Source organism: Ambystoma mexicanum, chromosome 6p (assembly GCF_040938575.1).
Source record: "Ambystoma mexicanum isolate Mex_15411 chromosome 6p, UKY_AmexF1_1, whole genome shotgun sequence".
Lineage (NCBI taxonomy): Eukaryota > Metazoa > Chordata > Amphibia > Caudata > Ambystomatidae > Ambystoma > Ambystoma mexicanum.
This window is the reverse complement of record NC_090935.1, coordinates 1,481,010,795-1,481,035,320: the sequence shown is the minus strand read 5'-3', so window position 1 is coordinate 1,481,035,320 and position 24,526 is coordinate 1,481,010,795. Positions and strand designations below refer to the sequence as shown.

At 46.1% G+C, this 24,526-nt stretch overlaps 1 protein-coding gene across 1 annotated transcript in view; it reads right to left on the bottom strand.

Annotated features, from left to right (window-relative positions):
* The window catches only part of LOC138511071 (coiled-coil domain-containing protein 158-like), a 1,089,990-nt gene that overhangs the window by 569,332 nt on the left and 496,132 nt on the right, over window positions 1-24,526 (bottom strand). The window contains exon 4 of the mRNA XM_069626570.1: window positions 20,147-20,285. Coding sequence (XP_069482671.1) covers window positions 20,147-20,285 — 139 coding nt within the window. The remainder of the gene's footprint in view (window positions 1-20,146; window positions 20,286-24,526) is intronic.

Below are 24,526 nucleotides of genomic sequence, written 5' to 3'. Positions count from 1 at the left end.
TTATGGACTTAATAGAGTTGTGCTAGCTAACCTATTAGGGGTCACAGCACTCCAATAGCAAAATACTTTCTCGTTTACTGTTTAATTTTAGGGAGGTTGAGGAACCTTCCCATGTTTGCTATAGCACTGAGAGACCACATCTTGCAATTAAGAGGACGAGCGCATCTGTGTTGTATCATACTCCATCATTGTTGAACAGGATTTCTATGCAGTTGCACACTTCCAGCGTGTAGTTAGAGTCATCGACTGTACAGATGTTGCGCTACAGCCCCCCCGAATGACAAAGCCCATATACCACAATCACAAGTACTGGCATTCCATCAATGTGCAGATCATCTGTGACGCAAATGGAGTGATCATGCAAGTCAATGCCAATTTGCCTGGCAGCACACATGGCAGCTACATTTACTGCCAGTGAACATTCTACCGGGCCTTGGCATCGGGAAAATATGGCAAACACCTAGCTCATTGGTGAGTATGAACTGACACAAACATGCATGCATGCACGTCACACACTGAAGAACAGACCATGACAATAAGTGCCAATAACAACCATGTTAACATTTTCAAGGGACAGTGCCTACCCACTATGACCCTTCATGATGACACCATACAGGGATCCTGCCACATCAGCTGAGGTTAGATATATTGCTGCACATGTGGCCACAAGGGGCATAGTGGAGCACACATTCAGGGTGCTTAAGTCACATTTCCACTCCCTAGACCATTCTGGTGGGATATTGCTATATGCAAAATCATTGTCGCAGCATGTGTACTGCACAATGGAGCCACACGGCATGGCATGCCAGTTGATATGCAGGAAGGACATTGCCTTCAGACACATGCACCACCCTTGCCCTTGGTTGGGCAAAGGGCACAGGAAGAGGCTGCATGCAACCAGTTCGTGCAAACATACGTTACCTGAAAACCTGTCCCAGTGGATCGTACACAATGAGGCCAGAGCCATTCAATGATGAATTGGGGCATATCCTCCATGACCATAACAATACTCTGAGAATGTGTGTCTCGAAGAGGTAAACTGTGTGTGCTCACTACACATAATATAACATCTACCAAACACCAACACAGTAATAGAAAATGGAAACAACACAATCCATTGTGTTGTCGGGAAGCATGTTCAAATCCCAGCCCCTCCCAAATAATTCACATTGTGGAATGAACACCAACATGTGGGGTATCCATAGGGGTGGGCAAAGGGGGGAGAGGGGAATCATGTGGGCAGAGGTGACTGGTGGGAAACACGTGTAATGTATAGAAAATACATATTCCAGGGCAAAGAACCACTTGCTTTGCAGAAGTGTCACATACAGTACATTGCATGTGCATGATATACAGGACATCTGTATTTGACAGCAGGCCCCTATCCACAGAGGCTGTGTTTGAAACACAGAACAATGAGGCTCCTTATTTTGCTTGACTATCACATCACAACCCCAAGGAAAGGCAGGGGACATGCACGTGCACACACATACAAATATATCAAGTTACAACTTAGTACAATTAGACAAGAATTCAAGTAGTCAAATTGGAGTAGGGCAGTGGCCGATTGTGAATCGGAAGAGGTCCTGAGCTGCCAAAACATGAGATGCGATATAGGACACCAGCACCCTCCATGATAACGGGCATCCCATTTGAATCACCAGATGGCCAGGGATAAAGATCATAAATCCATCATGAATAAAATGGATCAGTGGGACATGCAGGAACCCCAGACCAACTCATTGGGAGGAGTACCTGAGAAAGAGGGGCAACAGAGAACAGCAAGGTCTGTAATTTGTGCCAGAGAGAGCAAAAGGCAATGCCAATGTCCATAAGATTATTTTGGGGAGGCCTCATGGGTGCACCTGTGTGGCTGGCATGAGAAAAACAGTCTCCTTGTTTGAAAGGACCAGGCTGACCCTGAAAGTAGTCTACTGAGTTCATGTTGATGGCCTTGTGCACATTACATGCTTAGAATCCAAGATAGTGTGGAGTAATTCAAAACCTAACTAATCATTTCACAGTTACCTAAGGTTAATAGGCCATCGCCCATGTGTGAATAAACTGGAGGAGAAGATGAGATGGACAATGTGAGACTGGACATTATGTGAATATAAGCATTTAATTATGCGGTGGATAAACACTGTACATGAAATACGTCACAGATGATGAACTACATGATCACAACGTGCTGCTTGCTAATAGAAAGACAGAGGGCTCTGTGGCAGTGGACTTATAATACCCTGTTGACATAACCACATTTCACATGCAAAACAAAGCACATATACTTCCCGAAAAAGGTGGCCCCAAGTCCTTTTCCCTAGTGGTCTGTAATTACAATGTCTGTCTTTTTTGAGATTACTCTATATGGTACACAACAAAGTCCACAACACAAGCGGGAAGCTGTGCGGTAAGCAACACACATTCAAAAACTGCAAGCAATCACACACTAGACTCCGATAACCATGTGTCTCTACACCCATGCAGCTGTGTGAGCCACCCTCATGACAACACACAAACACACCAACAAATGCCCTACAGTGACAACCGCCCTCGCAACGATACCCCTGCAACCAGTGTCCCCCTGATTGACATGTACAAACAGCAAGCATACATCCACCAGCCAACCAACACCATGTATACCCACACCTATGAAGCCAGACCTGCTCAGATCAGTACAGGGAAACACAAAATACACCCCACACAGTGCCAGACTCCCTGCTACCAAAACACCACAAGTGTCACTGTGATTGCACTCAACTTACCTGCACATATACCCACCTGTCTGACATCCACAACATTCCACCTGAAACAACATTCAGAATTTGCATTGCATCAATGTCAAGACATTGGACAGCCATGTCAACTCCTATACGGAACAACGAAGTAGCCATGGACCATCCAGTGTCAACATCTGGAAGTACAACAAACCAAGCGTCCTCAACTGTCAACATGCCATCGGCAAAACTCACCAACAGATAAATCACTGGCAACGAAGGAAACAGATTACTAGCACAGCACGAAACGCACCCTGGAAAAGGCGTCAGTCCCTCCGGGATGTGGACACAGGTGGAGATATTGTCTACAGGCATACAAGTACTAGACACCCACTGTCAGGTGTCACATGTGGTTTTGGGTCATCAATGGATGCAGGGGAGGAAAATTACTCCAAGTTCGGAGGAGATGGTCTTGGGAGTGGAAGTACACATGTTGTAGCTGATGAGAAGGAAGACAGAGGGCAGGAGTGAGACAGGACACTGATCGATGAATGTATAGCAGTGGAGTGTAGAGAGAGAGAGTGTGGAGTGAGGGCAGTGAGAAGGAGGCCAAGAGAGGAAGACAGACAATAAACATATGAATAAAACCCAGCATAGAGCCTGGAAGCCACATAGATGGAAAACTAGCACATGTTGGTGGTGAAGAAGGACAAAAGTGGGTGATGGGGAAGAGCAGACTAGGAAAAGAAGGCCACCTGTGAAAGGTCAATCAGTAGCTTCACTTCACAGAACCAACATGCCAAACAATGCCATTAAAACCTAAAAGAGACCCATGTCTGCAACTACTCTGCAAATAAGTGCCTCCAACCAAATGCCCATACCCTGCACGAATCCCCCTCCATAGGACAGCACTGTAAATGGACATGGGGACAATACACAGCTGTGCAATCACCCTCTAACAGAACACCCACCCTGGACGTAACTGTCCCAGTAAGTGTGCATGGCCCACAGGATACACTTGCAAACCCCTACAGGGACAACAGGCGAACAGAAGGTGGGGTAGTGGACGATGCACCACATGCATGTGGACAAACACACATCTGTACTGACGTTTACCATGACTCAACCATCACACTCCCAGGAAGAAAGGTTGTGAGAATGCATGTAGATATCGTGGTGATGACTAATACAGATATAACATGAGAGACTGTGCTCATATTTACCTGCTGACAGAGCTGCCTTGATGTGATTCCCCCATCAACTCCACCGGAAACTGTACCTCCATATTTGTGAAAGGAGGGCCAGTGCTTGGCAGAAGGCATGGGGACTAGGGAGGTGAAAGGGTGCAAGGCAGCGACCCATGGGGTGCAGTCAATAGGCAAATCAAGATCACTGTAACAACAGGGGTCATGCTATATCGCCAGCCATAGTACCAAATCATGGATAGAGCACATATGTGGAAAAAGTCCATCAACCTATTGTTACCTGCACATGTCATCCTGTTGTACTCAAGGCAACCATGGCAGGTGACACCCATGTGCATGGCTGGATCTCTAGTACTGCACTCATCAATCCATTGAGAGGGCAATGGCACATCTCTCAAGGAAAAAAAAAAGAAAAAGAAAAAATGTCCCTCTTGGAATCGGGGGAGCGGGGGCGGGTGGTTCTATGTGCTAATCCCTTCAAAAAGGTAGAAGGCGCCCCTCTCCAGAAAGAACATGACATGATAACCTGTTCTGTGGTTTTTTGCCACTTTGAGAGTTTGCAACCATGGCTTTTTGCTCAGTGTACCTTTCACAGATGGGAAATATGCATTTGCATATCAGTCTTTGTCCCGCCCACATGGGCAGCCCAGCACCGAAATGCTATGGCAATTCGCTTCTGAACAAGAGTACCAACAGCAACCCCATACACGTGTTTCAGCCTTGTTTTGCTGCATCAGTGAGGTGGAGCTGCACCTCTCTGAGCACAGTGAACAGGGAGTCCACGTCTGGGTTCACTGAGTTAACTCAGGGTGACCAACCCCAAGTTCCTTGCAAATATTTTTCAAAAATGTAGCAGGTGCCCCTCTCCTGAAAGAACATGGCATGATAACCTGTTCTGTGGTTTTTGCCACTTTGAGAGTTTGCAGCCATCGCTTTTTGCTCACTGTACCTTTCACAGATGGGAAATAACTATTTGCATATCAGTCTTTTTCCGACCCACATGGGTAGTCCAGCACCGCAACGCTATGACAATTATCTACTGAACAAGAGTACCAACAGCAACCCCATACACGTGTTTCAGCCTTGTTGGGCCTCATCAGTGAGGTGGAGCTGTGCTTCTCTGAGCACAGTGAATAGGGAGCCCACGTCTGGGTTCCCCTGGGTGAGTCTGGGTGACCAACCCCAAGTTCCATGCCACATTTTTCAAAAAGGTAGCATGTGCCCCTCTCCAGAAAAAACATGGCATGATAACTTGTTCTGTGATTGTTTGCCACTTTGAGAGTTCGCAGCCATCACTTTTTGCTCACTGTACCTTTCACAAATGGGAAATAGCCATTTGCATACCAGTCTATGTCCCGCCCACATGGGCAGTCCAGCACCGAAATGCTATGGCAAATCCCTTCTGAACAAGAGTACCAACAGCAACCCCATACACATGTTTCAGCCTTGTTGGGCTTCATCAGTGAGGTGTAGCTGTGCCTCTCTGAGCATAGTGAGCAGGGAGTCCACATCTGGGTTCCTCAAGGTAACTCAGGGTGACCAACCCCAAGTTCCTTGCAAACATTTTTCAAAAATGTAGCAGGCGCCCCTCTCCCAAAAGAACATGGCATGATAACCTGTTCTGTGGTTTTTTGCCACTTTGAGAGTTCTCAGCCATCGTTGTTTGGTCATTGTACCTTTCACAGATGGGAAATAACCATTTGCATATCAGTCTTTGTCCCGCTCACAAGGGTAGTACAGCACCGAAACGCTATGGCAATTACCTTCTGAACAAGAGTACCAACAGCAACCCCATACACGTGTTTCAGCCTTGTTGGGCCTCATCAGTGAGGTGGAGCTGTGCTTCTCTGAGCACAGTGAACAGGGAGTCCACGTCTGGGTTCCCCCTTGTAATTCTGGGTGACCAACCCCAAGTTCCTTGCAAACATTTTTCAAAAAGGTAGCAGGCGCCGCTCTCCAGTAAGAACATGGCCTGAAAAGCTGTTCTGTGGTTTTTTGCCACTTTGAGAGTTCGCAGCCATCATTTTTTGCTCATTGTACCTTTCACAGATGGAAAATAACTATTTGCATATCAGTCTTTGTTCCGCCCATATGGGTAGTCCAGCACCAAAATGCTATGGCGATTTCCTTCTGAACAAGAGTACCACAGCAACCCCATAAACGTGTATCAGTCTTCTTGGGCCTCATGAGTGAGGTGGAGCTGTGCCTCTCTGAGCACAGTGAGCAGGGAGTCCACGTCTGGGTTCCCCCAGGTAACTCAGGGTGACCAACCTCAAGTTCCTTGCAAAATAATTTCAAAAATGTAGCAGCTCTGCATTTTAAAGCTGGAACAAATAAAGACTGATTTTTGGGGGTCTTTTTGTGTTGGCTCTAAAATGCAGAAATAGCACTAATGCCCCCTTTCCCCCATCCCCACCCTCTCCCGCTGGATGTGTGGTTATCAGGGGGTTAGCCCCCTGAACTCCTAATTTCCCCACCCACCACCCCCTTTCTGGCACAGCACACACTTCCTCCCCACACAAACATACACAGACACATACACACGCACACACACACATACAGACAGGCACTCACCTGTCACTCCGCACTGACTCTGCTGGGGGTCACAGTGCCTGTCAACCCCTGAGCACACTCGTGCGTGGCAGGACAGTTCAATTTATAAAGACCGTTCTGTGCGGTTCCAGGGCAGTCTTTCTAAATCGATCTTTTTTTTCCTTTTGAGAAAAAGAAACTATATTTTTACCTAACACCAAAAAAACATGCCTCCATACTGGACAGGGATATTAAAAAATCAAGAAAACATTTCCCTTCCCCGTCATAGAAAACAAAAATCAGACCACACTGGTCAGGTAAAAAAATAAAATAATGTCCATCATGGACTGTGGCCAGAACAAAATTCTACTTTCGGAGAGGGAGGGTGCATGTCTAAATCCACATGGGCTCATGGACATCAGAGCGATGGTCGTTGAGGAGGCGTGGGTGTGCTGGGCACCCCATCATGCAGGTAGTTGTGGTGGCGGATCCAATCCACACAGTTCCAAGGCCTGGTCTTCATTGGCCATGGCCAGCCATGACACTGAAACATGCACCAGTATCCCAATGGCGGTGAAGTCACAATGTGCACGTCTGTATGCACATCAAGTTGCTGGGACAGTGTCTGCCTCAGGGCATCCATATTCTTGTGGAGGTTTGTTTGTTTGTTTGTTGTGTCCTTGTGGCTGATAGTTCATCATGCAGTACAGTCCTCAAGCTCTCCATCTGACAGTAATTTGTTCTACGAGAAGCCAACATCTCACGCCTCAAGGCCTCTCTCTGTGCCCTAGCATCTGCATGCAGGGACTCCTGCAGACACCTCAGATCTGCCGGTCGGCCCCTGATATTGGCCTCCATACCCAGTCTGAGTGTGCAGCTTGTGGACGGCATGATCTGCAGCCATCATGCATCCTGTGCCGCTGGTAGAGTCACGTTCTTGGCCAGTTGATCGGTGCCCTCTGAAATTCTATTCAACAAATTGCTTTTCCGGATTGCGTTATGCAACATTTGCTGCTCGCACACTGTCTCTCCAGCCTGCACAAGTATACCACTGGGGTGTTCAAGTGTGTTCGCAGTTGTGCAGCCTTGACTTACAAGGAGGAGGGCTGGCAAAGACGGCCCCAGAGGGGAGATTGCTGACAGATTTGGACATGTCCCTCTTCTCCACGAAGGAGGACTTGCTGCATATCCTGGCAGAAATCAAGGCACTCAGAGGAGACCTACAGGCTTCATTGGCAGAATTAACAAGTAGGAAAGCAAGGTAGAGGGCCTAGAAAACAATCAGCTCAATGCAGACTTGGTGGAAATGCGGCTAGATGCCAGTAAGACCGAGCTGGAGCTCTGAGAGGAAGAAGTGATGCTAAATGATTTGGAAAACAGAGAGAAAAGAAACAATATACGAGTACTGGGTCTCAAAGAAACAGTGGGAGAGACCCCGAGACAAGTAGAGGAGAAGGTCCAGGCCCTTGTACATCACCCCTTTGAAGCTGAAGGAGGGAAAATGGTGCAGCTGGAAAGAGCGCACAGAGGTGGGAAACCATATGGAAGCAGCCCTTGTTCCATTGTAGCAAAATTCATAAGCTATAAAGACAAAATGGAAATGCTGAATAGAGTGAAAAACAACGTAGAGAAGAGGACTTTCAAGGCTATAAGGTGATGATCTATCAGGACTTGTCCAACCTCACGCTCTCCAGGCGAAGAGACTGCAGACTCCTCACTAAATGGTTGCAAGAAAAAGGCATCAGGTATAGATGGGGGTACCCATTCTCGTTGCAATTTGAAGTGGAAGCAGTGGAGTACCAAATAACCGCGGCGGACGAGTCAAAGCAAGCCCTGTCCCACCTCACTGCAGACATGGAGGTAGAACGGAGGGGACCTGATGGACCAACTATGAGCAGGGAAAGCAGCAGCATAACCCATGCCCACAGAGAAGGAAAAGAGGACAAACATGAAGAAAATACACGCACCTGAATGGTCTGTCTCTGCACAAGATACCCATGACATCAAAGCAGCCGCAGGATTGCACCTCCCGAGAAAAGACTGGGTGAATGGCTGGTCGAACAGTGGCAAACCCAGCCTGGATGCAAAGTATGGAAACTAAATGCCAGAGGGAGGGAACCAATTTCTCCCCAAGGTAGCCCTCTGCAGAAAAGAGGAAGTCTCAGCGACTGTTAAAGAATTTAATAGGTTAAAGTTACAAACAGTTATAAAATTTGATGGGGATTTAAGTAGCGGGTTAAGCCTCAGGGTGGCGTGTGGCGGGTGGCGTGTGGCTGTCAAGAAGAGAGTAGACTCAACAATAAAGGAGATGTGGACGGGGGAGTGTCATCACCCACAAAGTGATGGAAAAGGCGAGCAAACAGGGATAAACAAAATGGGTACCTATAAAGGGAAAAAGGGTCTGGTTGTGGGCAAACTAAATGTGAAATGCTTGAATTCACCAACAAAGAGAACATAAGTGGTAAGGGAATTCTGGGCGACATGCCTAGATGTGCTTTTCTTGCAAGAAACAAGGCAGGTGAAAGGGGATTAATGGGCTTTGCAGGCAGCAGGCGTAGGACAAGTCCACTGAGCTTCAGGGCCACCAAAAGAGAGGGTGTGTAAATGATCCTGCACAAACAATGTAGACCACAGGAATGTGTAGTGTCTAAAATTATGGAGGGGCGGCTGTTGATACTGCAGGGCATGCTGGAAGGGGCAAGAGCAGTATTGGCCATGGTATATGCACCCAGCTAGGGGCAAGCAGGATTCACACAGAAGGCACTGGATACGGTTCAAAGGCTGGGAGCAAAGCTGTACATTATAGGAGGAGATTTTAACTCCTGGCCAAATGAAACTTGGGACAGAAGAATGAAGGGAGAAGAAGAGACCCAGGGATGAGAGGGCAGATTACGGCACCAGGGGCATGCAATAGAGGCACATGGCTTAGTGGACGTGTGCAGAATGCAGCACCCACGAGAGAGAGGCTACACCTTCCTCTCAGCTACGTATACCAGGATTGACTATCTATTATTGAATAGGGATCAGGGGACGAGAGTGATGAGCTGCAACATAAGGCCAGTGGGATGGACCCACCATGATATGGTCCGGATGACTATAGACATAGAAGGGCTGTATAGGCCAGACAGCAGCCAGCGATGCAATGAGCTACTCTGGAAAGGCCCACACTTTGCGGACCAACTTGTTAAAGGCATAACAGAATACTTTGGGATAAATTATACTGGAGAGGTGCACACAGGAGTGGTCTGGGAGGTGGGGAAAGCAAGTTGGAGAGGGCTCTTGATTAGAGAAGGCTTGTGACGGAAAAGGAAAAGAGGCCAACAGGAAGATAAACTCTGAAAAGAGATAACGGAGGGGGAGGAATGCATACGTGCCAGGGGGGTAAGGGTGGAGGAGATGAGAGAGGAATGGCAAGCAAAGAGGGCAGAACTGAAGGTGATTGGAATCAGGGAAACCCTGGGGAAGCTAAGATATCTAAAACAGAAATGCTATAAAAAAAGAGGACAAAACGGATGCGCTATCGGCAGCGAGGCTCCGGGCGCAGAGGGTGGAAAGATGGGTGTCTCCCTTGGAAGATTCTGGAGAGGGCCCCAGGAATACACCAATATAAATAGCGGAAGGCTTTGCCCAATACTATGAGAAACTTTATAAATCAGAAGGTCCAGAGGTAGACAACGTAGTGGAGGAATACCTACGGGGAGTGAAAATGACTAGGCTCACAAGCCCAGAAATAGACCACTTACAGAGCCTGATAACCACAGAAGAGGTGCAAAAGGCAATTGCACGCCTCCCTAATGGGAAATCCCCAGGGGAAGATGGATTCACCATTGGGTTCTATCAGAAATTTGCAGGGGTCCTGACATGTCACACAGTAAAGCTCTATAATCATATTCTGGGCACGGGGGAGGCGCCGGTATCCTTTAGCCGGTATTGATAATGGTAATACCTAAGGAGGGAAGGAATCCAGCTCGGTGCCCGTCATACCGCCCTATCTCTCTGTTAAACGTGGCTGAAAAAATATTCACAAGTATACTAGCAACACAATTTGAGGAGAAGTTGCCTTGTAGTATCCAGCCAAATCAAATGGGATGCATAGCAGGATGGCATGGCCCGGACGCGATACGGAAAACTCTGGATCTCATGGAACATGTTGCCGTAGACCCGGACGACCATGCACTATTGAGCCTAGAGGCGGAAAAGGCCTTCGACTGGGTCGAGTGGACCTTTTTATTTGCAGTGCTGCAGAAAATAGACATTGGAGACAGAATAAGTCGGGCTATTGGTGCAATCTATGCAGACCCCACAGCGAGGGTTGTCGTGAATGGGAAAAAATCTAGGGAAATCAAACTTAGCAGGGGCACAAGGCAGGGGTGCCCGTTGACACCCCTGATCTTTGCACTGACAATGGAGCCCTTGGGTGAGAAGATATGGGAGGACGATCAGATAAGCGGCATTAAAGTAGGGGAGGAGAGTCACAAAATAAGCATGTACGCAGATGATGTACTGTTATACCGTTCGGAGGTAACCGTGTCAGTCCCAATGGTGCTCCATATGTTGGAGGACTATGGGAGAGTGTCAGGATTTAAAGTAAACGTAAGCAAGTCGGTTCTCCTTCCTTTAGGGGATGACACCAGGGGGAAAAGATGGGAATGGGGAGGCCTGGAGATCCCAGTAGAAAAGGAAAGCATAAACTACCTAGGGGTGAGAATACCCAGGGATCTAGATAGACTATACAAACTTTACTTCCCCCTATTATTGTACAGGCTCTTCGGGGGAACTGTAAACATGGTCGAGGCTCACCATTTCCTGGCTGGGCATCTTAAATGCTGTCAAGATGACACTCCTCCCCCTGGTAATGTACCTATGTCAGGCACTGCCAATAGAGCTGCCAGACCTACACTTTGCAGCGTTAAGAAGGAGAATTGGAAAATTTCCATGGCAAGGGAAGAAGCAGAGGGTTGTGTATAGGATGCTGGTACAACCCAAAGAGAAGGCTGGAGTTGGCCTCCCCGACATGCACACCTATTATAGAGCAGCCCAATTTAGAACCCTGGTCCCTCACTTGCTGGTAGATCGACAGAAACAGTGGGTGGGTATTTAAAACTACCAATGAAGGCCTGTTACGCTGGGGGAATGGCTTTAGGCACCACAGAACACAATCCCGAAAAAGGTAAAGGCACATAGAATACTGGGACAGCTCCTGGCGTTGTGGAGGGAAAAGAAAGAATTGATAGGGGTTACAACCTGGCCATCCCATCTGAGTCATATATGGGCCCCCCAATACGCGATCATATCCCGGACCATGCCAGATTCCAGGACTGGTTTAAGGCAGGATTGGAAAGAGTGGGGCGGTCCTCAAGAAAGGTGACTTTATAGAGGTGGCTGAATTGGAGGAGAATATGGGCATAGGCAAGATTTCAGCGTTCAAATACTTGCAGCTCAAAGAAGTGTTGATGGCAGGAAAATGGCAGGACGAATTTCAGAGGGAACTCATGGGCACAGAATTAGAATTGAGTGAGATGAGGGGAACGAAGGGATTAATATCCAAACTGTATCAGCTCCTATTAGAGGCACAGGGAGGGGAAATAAAAATGTATAAAAAGAAATGGGAGAGGTATATGGAAATTGAGCTGGACACTAACCAGTGGAAAACAATGTGTGAGAGTGCACATCAGACATCTATTGCCTGTCAGTACAAGTTGCATGGAATCCAACTTTTATGTAGATGGCAGTGGGATACAGTAGGATTATCTAAAATGTACCGTGGGGCGGACCACCATTGCTGGAGGAAATGTGGCCAAAAAGCATATAACTGGTACATGTGGTGGGTGGTCATGTGAGAAGGTGCAGGAGTACTGGAAAGAGGTTCTGGGATGGATAAAGGCCCTGAAAGGGGTGGAAAGACATCTGGGCCCCCTGCTGGTACTATTTGGGATGGAGGTGGTGGAGGGGGAATAGATGAAACCCCCCCACATGTCCCATTACCTATTGCTGGCAGCAAGGGCTCGCCTGGCAGGGGGCTGGAATAGAGAGTATCTCCCTGGTGAGCAACAATGGGCTTTGAAAGCCAGGGACATGTATATGATGGAACAACTAACTGGGCAGATACACGGCTTGGCTCCATCGAGGGAAATGGAGTGGTCAGCCTTCCTTGAGAAATATGGGAGAGGTACAGGTACCAGGAGGTCAGAATCAGACGAAAGCACTGAGCAATTATAGAAAATGGAAAGCCTCAAGGGAAGTGGGCAGAGTATGAAGGGTGGTGTACATGGTAATGAGTAATTAAAAGGGAAGCGAAACAAGTCAGAAGACATGGAAAGTATGGAAGGTGCAAGTGGACCCCTGATCGGAACCCCGAGAGGATATATGGGAAACTAAATGGGGAATATGGGAGAGAGGCTCTCACTGCAAGGTGGAATTAGAGATTGGAAAAGCTTGATTAGATGACTCTGAAGAGACTTTGATTGTTTGTCCTGAAGCTACAACGGGGATGAGGGGTGGAGGGAGGTAGGGTAGAGATGGAGGGGGGGAGAAAACATTGGGGGGAAAGCAGGCAACAAAATGCACAATATGTGATGATGTAACAGTTACATTTGTTCTTGTTGTGTAAGTCTGCCAATAAAATAAATTGGAAAAAAAAGAATGTGATTGATCAATATATGCTCAAAAATACATGAGCTGTCGACTGGGCCAATACAATTCCTGAGAGACCGTCTCCTTTAAAGGTGGGTGACTGTCAGAGAATGCTCACAAGTGGTCCGAATATGGTCCTACCTCCCACACTTCTCCATTATTCACTGACTCAAAGTCTTTCAAACTTCTTTGGAATACAAACGTTTTAGCCACCCGATGGCTCACGGTTGGTGTATGCAAATATAAATACACACTTGTGAAACATTTTCCATTTCTGAATAATCTACATCACATTATTTTGCCTCTGGGTAGCTTATTGCCATTTCTCTGCATTTGCTTCTTATGATCAAAAGTATTTTTGTTCATTGTTTCTCCAACACCATAGTGTTTGAATCAGTCCCCCACCTACAATGTATTCGGATACATTGCAAGCACAGTGCATGTGACTTTAAAGTTTTAAAGTATTTCTTAAGTACTAGCTGTGCCTGGTGTATTACTCACTGATCTAGCCCTCACTCTCTTCCTCTCTCTGTCCACTATTCCCTGTTGTTTATTCTCTCTCCCTTTCTTCCTCAATGTGTCTCATTCTATTTTTGATAAATATATCTGTGACAAAAGAGTTGTATGCTTGAATCTGTAAGAACATTATGCAGACGAGGCTTGGTGCACATTTAATTTTCCACAACACTCAACATTTAAGTGTTTGTACTGTTGAAACATATGCATGGACGTCATTTAGGAGTTGCCAGGGTCTCCCTTCCTACCCCTGTGGTCTCCCTTGCTACACCCTAAAAAAAAATATATATATATATATATTTTTCTTTTTTTTTTTAAATTGAAGCTCCTGGGCTGTGGCCAGAGCTGTTAAGACAGATTTCCGAACTCTGTCCTGGTGGGCAGAGGTTCAGAAGACCAGCCTAGTTTCTTGGAACAGGGTAACCTCTGGACAAGCCAGACCAATCAAGGTAGCTATGGTCTGCGGTCAAGACTAGGTCACAGGAGGGGTGAGGATGACTGAAGGACCTCAATGAGCACACAGAGCAAGGACACTTACAAATTACTCCCAGACAGGTGTATATATCAAAAATATAAACACATTTATTACAAGGCCATTGTAACTCAACACACAGTAAAAGAATCACAGCAATACTATCAAACCCTCACAACAATATTAATACAAGATATATACAAGACCATTGGGGTTTAAAGGGCTAAAGGCATGAAATATATTCACAACCTAGAGGGGAAGGAAAATAGGCAGTGCAGATAGTCTTTAGTCCCCTTCAACATCAAACACACACCTAACTAAGAGGCAGTCCAAGCCCTAAGAAGAGAGGAGCCTTATGCACAATAGTACATGCAATGCAGGCACACGCAGTTGTTCCAATGGGCACAACGGGTTCTCTTCAGGGGTTTCTAGCAGCTCAGGAAGGTGGGTGAGGCGATAAAGAATAGATTCCCACTATTCGAGGAGAGCCTCCACTTGAAGGCAGAGGTGATTCCAAGGTTTGGGAATAGTTTGCAAGTTCGCAATAGCAGTGGAAATGAGAGGGACCCCCAGGGGCCACTTGTGTGTAAAAATGGATGGAGGTGCTAGGGGCCACCGGTTAGGGATGCGATTACTCACCGACCCCTGGTGCACTCCGGACCAAACTTCGCCAGTCAAGTCCACTTCGTTGCAGGTTCAAATGGGGCAATATGACGGCTCTGCAGCTTTCAGTTCTGAAGATCCAGTGATGATGCCCAAACGGGACATGATGGATGGATCAGGCCAGTTTCACTGCAGCAGGCTTTGGGGGCAAGAGGGGCACAAATGCACTGCACCTGCAAAGATTGTTGCCGCAGCTGGGTAACACGGTAACCGCGTTTACTCCGGTCCTGGTGCACTCGTCTCACTTCAGACCTGGTAATGCCAAGTGTACGAAATTCAGTGTGAGGGTGCCCTGGACACAGAGCTAGCAGTATACCGAGTTTCGAGGGCCTCCTCAAAAGGATGGCGGAGACAGAGCAAAGGTCCTACGTAAGCTGGTCAGCCCACTGGTTGGCCCAGGGACACTTTCGAGAAGGCTTACTTGCAGGTTTTTTTGAAGATGCCGAGAAAAGTTGGTCACACTATTCTAATGGGTCGAAGCATCTTCGCAGACCTTCTAGGACAACCAGATGCAGAGGGGTCCCACGGGACGACAGCGGGCTCAGGGTGCCAAACCTTCCAGCGTTTCCTCGCCTCGGCGTCTTTGTTTCAAAATACTTGGATCCTAGCCTTCGTTCAGTGAGAACTCCAGAGATCGACATGGTATGGTTGTTTGGGGCCTCCTCTTATCCAGAGTCTCCTTCGTGCCAAAATGAAGAGGACCCAATGGGAGATCTGCTCACAAACACACATTCCATACGTGGACCAATCAGGAACCATGGTGGTCCCAGGCATTCACAGCAGTCCAGACTCTCTGACACCTAGGATGTGTATTGGGGAAATACTCCCCAGACCACATCCTGGAGGCACACACACAAGGCATGAAGAAGCCCATGAAAGCTTGGTGTTTAGTGGGAAACTGCATGTCCGAATAAGGACTGACCCGGATCGGCTCTATCTGGGGAAGGCAAAGGGGCAAGATGGCCAAAGGACAGGACAAAGAACCTTGTGGCATTGCCATTTTGGAGACAGGCCACCTATTTGTGCCAAATGCAGTGATCGCAGTTTAAATGGCAGGAAATGGTTCATATTACATGAAAAGATAAGCTGCCACCTAAAAAGTCGTACACAAGTATCTAGGGTCTTTGGAAATGACTAGGAGGCCCAAGTGCACTGTACTGTACTGTAAGGTAGATTGTGCACTTGTTGCATGTTGCAGAAACGTTGCAACATTAGAAAAGGACTATGGGAAACAAAGGGGGTCATTACGACCCTGGCGTTAAGGGGTTACCGGCGCCATAAAAGGCTGCAGCACCGTTAACCCCTTAACGCCTTACTACGAGGTCCCTTTGCGGCTCTCGACCTGAACGGCTGGTCTGGACCAGCCATTAAAGTAGAGACCCGCAAAGGGACCTTGATGGCAATTACGGTACCGCAATTTGCGGTACCGTAATTGCCACCTTCCCCATTCCCATTGAGCCCTATGTGGCAAAAATAGGAATGGGGAAGGGCCATGGAGAAAGGGGGAATTACAGCCCTGCCAACCTTGGAATGGGCTGGTAATTCCCCCTTTCTCCATGGCAGACTCCGGCATGGACCATGGTGCTAATAGCACCATGGTTTAGCGCCGGAGTCCTAATGAGGGCCAAAGTCTCCCACTACTGACTGTCTTAAGGGCATGTTAGTTTTCCCATAAAAAGTGAGCTTATCTGGCAAAGTCAGACCACAGTGTTCTAAACAGAAGCAAAACGTTTGGGGGTGTACAACTGGAGGGAAAATTACATATAAAATGAAATCTTTCCTAACAAGAGTGTTTGTGGAGTGGCTAGCTTTCTTGTTCCAGTCTTTTACAAAAAACAGGGGTTCCACAAGTGCAACACTTTGAGCAGTGACCCTAAATAAAAGAGAATAGGAATATCAAATAATTTGGCTTTCTAGAATTCTATACAATAATTGCTAGACTCATTAAAGGTTTATTTCAGGCACACTTCAGGGGGTGAGTCACTGATTTAGCCTGTTCTTTAACAACTCAAATTCACAATGCAGACAAAAACTTCCAAAAAGCATTTAGAGTAGAATAAGCATCAATTTCGGCCTATGTATTTTGCTTTTCACACGTTGCAATTATAGCATGTTTTAATTGCAACGTGTGAAAAGCAAAATACATAGCCCGAAATTCATGCTTATTCTACTCTAAATGCTTTTTGGAAGTTTTTGTCTGCATTGTGAATTTGAGTTGTTTAAGAACAGACTAAATCACAAGACATTCCATCTCGTTGTCCTCAGTCACTTGACAAAATCCTTGTGCCTAAATTTTTGTGTACAGTATAGAAATGTTTGACCATGCTTTGTTGTAATGTGTCTATCTTTTCTATCGCCCTGGCATGCTGTTCAGGATGTTTGTTGGCATGTTTGAGATAACGAGTGCCCAGAGTACGGGATCCCGTGTGAGTGTGCTGCTTTCCCTGCAGTACTCTAAATTCTTTAATACACAGGTATGAACTCTCCCAATGATATGTTTTTTGCCAACTCCAGAAGCCTAAAAAGTAGATCCACACAGGGTTGGCATGTGGTCAACTTTGCACCAGACCTGCAGATGAACTGGTCTGCTGTAAAATCTCAGTTAGCAGTTTAATGGTATCCACTACAGAGTGTCATTTGCTTTCTTAGTTTGAGAACATTGAGACATGTAATTGCTCATTTTAATATATCCAGTAAGATAGCAATAGCCGGTAAAATAGCTCAGTAAGTTGATCGCTTGCTGGGTAAAATAGCTCAGTAAGTTGATCGCTTGCTGCTGCGATGTGTGTGTGATCTGCAAGTCGCAGGTTTGAATCCCGGTAAGGCCAGCTCAGCCTTTCATCATTCTGAGGTTGATAAATGAGTACCAACACAGGTTGGGTGAGATTGTATGTATATCAATTCTATATAAAGCACTTAAGCATAAGTGCTATATAATAACACATCATTATCATTTGGCCTTGGACGTCGGCTTACATTTACAGTCATTTGGTAATACTGGCCTATACACACTGATTTTAATGATATATATGGTGATCCATTCTTGTTTGAAATGTATTTCATATTACAGTGATATCGTAACCATATTTTTCGTAGTGTTGTTAGGAACAATGCTATGTGAAGCCACTTCCTGTTTTGTTAATGGGTAAAAGACTGTGTCTCTGTCTAGTAAAAGGTATAAATGATACTTTATGCTTCCTGTGATGTCACTTTGGGGTGGGGTCAAATGACATCACTTCCTGTGATGTTATCAGGGGTCGAAGGTCATGTGTTGTCACTTCCGCTGTGCCTGGCATTTTGGTGAAATGACGTCCCTGACCATATGTAGTGATTTGGTCATCCTCAAGGTTTGAGTGAGAGGATATAATGGCAGTCCCATCAGGCGAACCCTGAGAAGAATATTTGCATGGTTTCTGGGTAAGGACGGCTAGCCACATGCTCAGTTGCCAAAGCACTGACATTGTAATATGATTATATATATATAGGATTTGACACTGTACGGCCGCGCTTTGCGACTTTGCTAAATAATGTTAGTATTGCCCCATATAAACTCAATTTCATGCAGTGAGGCAGGCCCTTCCACCCGCCAGTCTTGTAGGGGGGGGGAGATGTCCTGCTCTGTACTATGGGAAACTAAAACACACACACTCATACATATATCTGCAAAGCATTATTTGCAAGTATCAATTATATATTTTACAAGATAGAGAGTAAAAGTAATAAAGAGTAAAGGTGATTTTGCCTGTTTTTACTCTCTGACTTTTGCACTTTGCGTTTCAAAAGTAAAAAACTGCATACATGTTTCTCAACAGCATGGAAGCACTATCTATCATTGGTGCTCCTTTTAATGCAAATATCATTTTTTTCAATACAATGTTCCACTAACTCCTGCTTGCACCGTCAATTAAACTCTCTCTTTCACACACTAATGCAAACACATGTTATTAACTAATTTACTTGCATGGGCCGTGGTGGTGACATCCTTTTTTTCTAGCATGGACTCCCTTCAGGAGCTGGCAAGACACACCAGGACAGGGGACGGGAGACTCCTTTCACGGAAGAGGGAAGCCTACATTATCCTGGATAGGCCAGATTTTCCAGAGCCCTGTGAGACCATCATAGGCGTGCTGTCACGCCAAGGTCTCCCCATTTTTTTTTCAGAGGTGTATGTGTATGTGTCAGAACCTGGATGTTGATACCCTCTGGCCCATACACAGTGCTGGGCATAGCATTAGAAACACCACCAGTCCTTCTATTGACAAATAATTTAAAATATTTGCATTATGTAGTGTGTGAAAGCTATTCATTCCACAAAGCAAATTGAAAAACGGTGTTTTTCTGTCCACATTCATTCACTTTTTAAGACCCAGTGGGTGCTAAAAAATGGAGGAGCTGAATCCTGATGCCCCCTGGTAGCTTTTAATCACCCTTTCCCTATAACCGAGAGCGGCTATTGAATTTGCCCTGTTAGTTCTTTTGACAAAATTTCCGAAAAAAAAACAAACTGAACCAATATAGCTATAAACTTTGCCTACCATTGAAATGTTGTTGATTACCCGTTCAAATTGTTGTCTTCTATCATTTAGGGACATTTGACTTAAGGGAAACCATGCACTGACCAGGGGTTTGTCTTCAGCTGAGAATGTGTGTAAATATTTCTAACAGTGCCCAGAACCTGACCTTCCACTTATGAAGACACATCCCTGTGCATTCCAATAGCCCTGTCTGGGAATATTGGGGAGACTCAGATGTCTTCCCCATTCTGACAGGAGCAGGGGATGTAAATGACACTTCCCTAAAGCCATTGGATTTTCAATTTCAATCTCAAAGGGCCTCAGTTTGCCTTTCTGTTTCCCCTACCTGTCCCTGCATGTCCAGACAACGTCCCAGCATCCCGTTTTAACAGGTAAGACACCATTTTGTACAAGTACAGCCAGGTGCCCCTGCACCCTATAAACATGTATTGACAAAGCTACAGTACAGTGAAAAACCTCTGAGTTATAAGATATCAATTAAGTGTAGTCAATAGTTAAACTGATGTATGACTGGTTGGAGAGACTGGTTGCTCTAGGTCTAGGCATGAGAGCCAGCAGAACATGCTCACGAAATTAGTATAAATCCCAATTAAATTCCACAACATAGATGTGTAAACAAAATCCAAGAAAATATAAAAATCCAAGAAATATAGTCATCCCAAAGGGTGTGGTGATAAAGAGTTCAATACGGCCCTGCTTGTTTCTAAAGTCTTGAAGCAACGAGAAAGCGTACGCTCCCCTTTGTGGAGTCAATGTATTGCCCAGCTGTTGGAAATGCGCCTATCATGAAAGAATAACAGCCATTTGAGAATTTGCAAACAGCGTCCCAATTCATATAAGCTGTGACTCAGCAGATCTCCACACTCAGCCTACCTTTTAAATACTGTTCTGCTCGCGCCAAAATATTCAATTTTCCAGTAAGTTCTGCATGCAGTGAATTATATTGTTGGGCAATGTCTGTCGATACATTCTCCATTTCATCAACTTTTTCACTGTACTCAGCATTTTGTTCCTAAATATGCAAACAGATCAATGCATGAATAAGTAAGGATACCTGCAAACATATGCTTCCACATATAGCAATAAAATATAAGGCTAGAAGGAAATATTTGTAGAGAGGACCAACACATCATACATTCAATCAACTATATACTGTAAACATGTTTACTGTGTAGCTCATAGGAGTTGTTTCAATGAGCACTAGTAGAGCAAAAACTATTGGTAGATCCCACGTATGTAGGAATACAATCCTTAATGATGGGCCATTATACCTCATTACATACCTTCTGAAATGTTGATCTCTGAGTGCCTTAGCTGCAGTACGGTGCCTCTAGTTGGTTTAATGGAATGAGTCTCAGATGTCCAAGGCTTGACAGCACAGCTTTTTATTTGCTTTACTTAGTTTGTGCTTGTTTTGGGTTACAATGATTGTTATCACTTGTAATGATGGGAACCTTATTGCTCGCTTAGCCATAGGACAAGCCATAGGACAAGGTTACTGGGCGACTTCAGGCTGTAATTGGCATATGAAAACCAACATCTACTCAGCGTTCAAAGCTTGTTTTTATTGTGATGTAAAGCTTTCAAGTGGCATTCTGATATGCATTCATAATAGGTTTCAAGTAGTAATTTAATATGTAGAATAGAATGTGATGGATTGCAGTACAAACCAGATCTTCAAAGAAGAACCAGCAAAACTAAGCTCTAAGTTAGAAATCAGGGGTTACCGTAAGAAAATTGTAACCATAATAGAGCAGTCTTGTTGGAACCTAAACTGAAAAATGATGAGAAGAATCGTCTGGTATGTGTCGGTACCTTCACTAACCTATATTCTAAGATCAAAAACATCATATTTGTTATGTTATGTTATTTTGCACTTATATAGCGCCTTATATACCATTGGTATGGTCTGAAGGCGCTGGTAGATTGAACGCCCTTGGGAACCGAAGTTCAGATCAGTAGAGAGAGTAGAGAGGGTCAAAGGTGCATGTGAGCACCGGGTATGTGCGCAGCTCATGCAGTATTTGTGTAATAGCTGCTTCTTAGCGGTAGGTGTGGTGGTTGAGGGATCAGGAGAATGTGTTTGTTCTGGCAGGTTTTATCCAGAACGGTTGTGGCTGTGTTAGGCCTGAGGAGAACGCCTGGCTGGGGTGTGAAACCAGCAGTGTTTATTCAGAGTGATGTGGAGTAAGCGGCGGATGTTGGTATGAGAACAGTTATACCGAATGGTGTCATAGTATCCCTGTGTTCTAGTTGAGTGGTGATGTAAAGGAGAGAGTAAGCATGGTGGTGTGATATGATGGGTTATATGTTCTTTCAACGGGTTCTGCATTCCAAACCATACTATGTACGTCCCATTCTATGCGCTCCAGTCTGTAGCATGCACACATATCCACTCTGTGCACCCCAGTCTGGTATAATACACTCCTGTCCACCCTGCGTGCACTAGTCTGCTCCACTCTATCCACCTATCTGCACCATACACTCATCCGCTCCATACACTCATCCGCTCCATACACTCATCTGCTCCATACACACATCCGCACCGTCCACTCATCCCGCTCCATACACTCATCCCGCTCCATACACACAGCCCGCTCCATACACACAGCCCGCTCCATACACTCAGCCCGCTCCATACATTCATCCATTCCATACTCATCCGCTCCATATACTTATCCGCTCCATACACACATCCACAGCGTCCACTTATCTGTTCCATACACTCATATGCTCCATACACTCATCTCGCACCATATACTCATCTCACACCATACTCTCATTCCGCTCCATATACTCATCCGCTCCATACGCTCCGTACACTCGTCTCCTCCGTACACTCGTCCGCTCTGTACACTCGTCCGCTCGTCTGCTCCGTACACTCGTCTGCTCCATACACTCACCCGCTCCATACACTCACCCGCTCCATAGACTCATCTACTCCATATATTCATCCACTCCATACATTTAAGTGCTCTATACACTTATGTGCTCTATATACTCATTCATTCTATACTTTCGCCAGGTCTGTATATTCATCTGCTCTGACGATCTACACACTCTCTGCACTTCCGTATTCGTCTGCTATCCATACTCGTGGGCTCTACATACTCATCTGTTCTACATACTCATCTGGTTTACGCTTATCCGTTCTGCACATTCATCTGGTTTGCGCATTCCTGCATTCTACTCTCTACTCTGAAATTTACGCACTCATTCGTGCTAATCACTTACCCTCTCTACGCACTTACCCCTTCTACGCATTCACCCCTTCTACGCACTCACCCCCTCGAAGCACTCGTCCGCTCCACGCACTCGCCCGCTCCCCGCACTCGCCCGCTCCCCGCACTCGCCCGCTCCCCGCACTCGCCCGCTCCCCGCACTCGCCCGCTCCCCGCACTCGCCCGCTCCCCGCACTCGTCCGCTCCCCGCACTCGCCCGCTCCCCGCACTCGTCCGCTCCCCGCACTCGTCCGCTCTCCGCACTCGTCCGCTCTCCGCACTCTTCCCTTTTCTGCACTCGTCCGCTTTAGGCACTCGTGGTTTTCATGCATGCAACAGTAATATCATGTTTTATAACTTCAACTCATACACTCATCTGTTCTATACCCTCGTCTGCCATACGCACTCATCCTCTCCATATATTGTTAAGCTTCATACACCTACCCTCTCCATACACCCATCCGCTCCGTACATCCATCTGCTCCATACACCCAGGTGCTCCATCCACCCATCCGCTCCATACACCACTCCATACACCGCTCCATATACACATCCGCTCCATACACATATTCGCCCCATACACACATCCGCTCTATACACTCGTCCGCCCTATACGCTCATCTGCCCTATACATTCGTCAGCCCTATACACTTGTCCGCCCTATACACTCGTCCACCCTATACCCTCGTCCGCCCTATACACTCATGTGCTCTATACACCCATCCGTTCTATACATTCGCCAGGTTTGTACATTCATCTGCTCCGTTTATCTACACATTCACAGCACTTGCATATTCATCCGCTATGCACATTTGTGCACTCTACATATTCATCCGCGCCACAATACTCATCTGTTCTACACACTAGTTCGGTTTACACATTCCTGCGTTCTAGTCGCTTCTCTGTATTTGCGGGCTCATCTGCGATACACGCTCATCCGCTCAACATACTCATCCGTTAAACATGTTTATCAGTTCTACACACTCATCCGATCTACATATTCATTCGGTTTCCACACTTTTCGAACTATATAGTTATTTGTTCTTCCATTCATGCATTCTTCCACTCAGCGCATTCATCTGTTCCGCCTACTTCATCCATTCTAACTGTTTCATCCACGTCATTCACTTCTTTCACTCCACATGGATTCTGTCAAATTTAGCAGTTTAATTCTCCTTATTGATTCCATATGATTTACTCTTATTAACCATTTCGCTGCTTTGATCTACTTTATTCGTTTAATTCTGTTTGTCCTTCTAGTTTATATTCGGGGTTAATTAGCTGTCAATTTCTTGCATCTGGTAGTTTGTTGGATTGGTGTCATTGAGATGCTGTTTGGGCTAGTTTAGTACCGGTTGGTTTTAGGGGAAGAGCCAGGTTTTCAGCAGCTTGCGGAAGGACGCTAAATTCTCAGTTAGGCGGATGTGGGGTGGGAGTGAGTTCCACAGCGTGGGGGCCAAGGTTGAGAATGATTACCCGCCTAACCTGACTGAGTTTGTCTTAGGTATGACTAAGAGGCAGGCTGAGCTTGATCTTAGGGTGCGAGGGGGGTGGTAGGGTTTTAGCTTGTCTTGGAGATATTGACGTCCGGTTTTATGTAATGCTCGATGGGAGATGCATAAGGTTTTGAAGGTCACCCTTCGGGCTACTGGAAGCCAGTGCAGCGTCTTAAGGGCTGGGGAGATGTGGTCTCTCGGGCCGAGCGCAAGTAGTAGTTTGGCAGCCGCATTTTGTGCCCTTTGGAGTTTATTCAGTTGGTACGCATGAACTCCTAGGTATAGGGGGTTTGCGTAGTCCAGTCTTGATATGACGATTGATTGGACTGCGGAGAGTCTGTTGGAAAAGGAGAGATATGGAAAGATGTGCCTAAGGGTTTTAAGGTGGTAGTGGCAGGACTTTGAGATGATGTTGACTTGGCGCGAGAGTGTTAGGTCAGAGTCAAGGGTGCATCCAAGATTTTTCACTGAGTTGGAGGGGGTTGGTGAGTTGCCCATGGCAGATGGCCAGGGAAGCGGGTGCGGAAGAAGTTCTG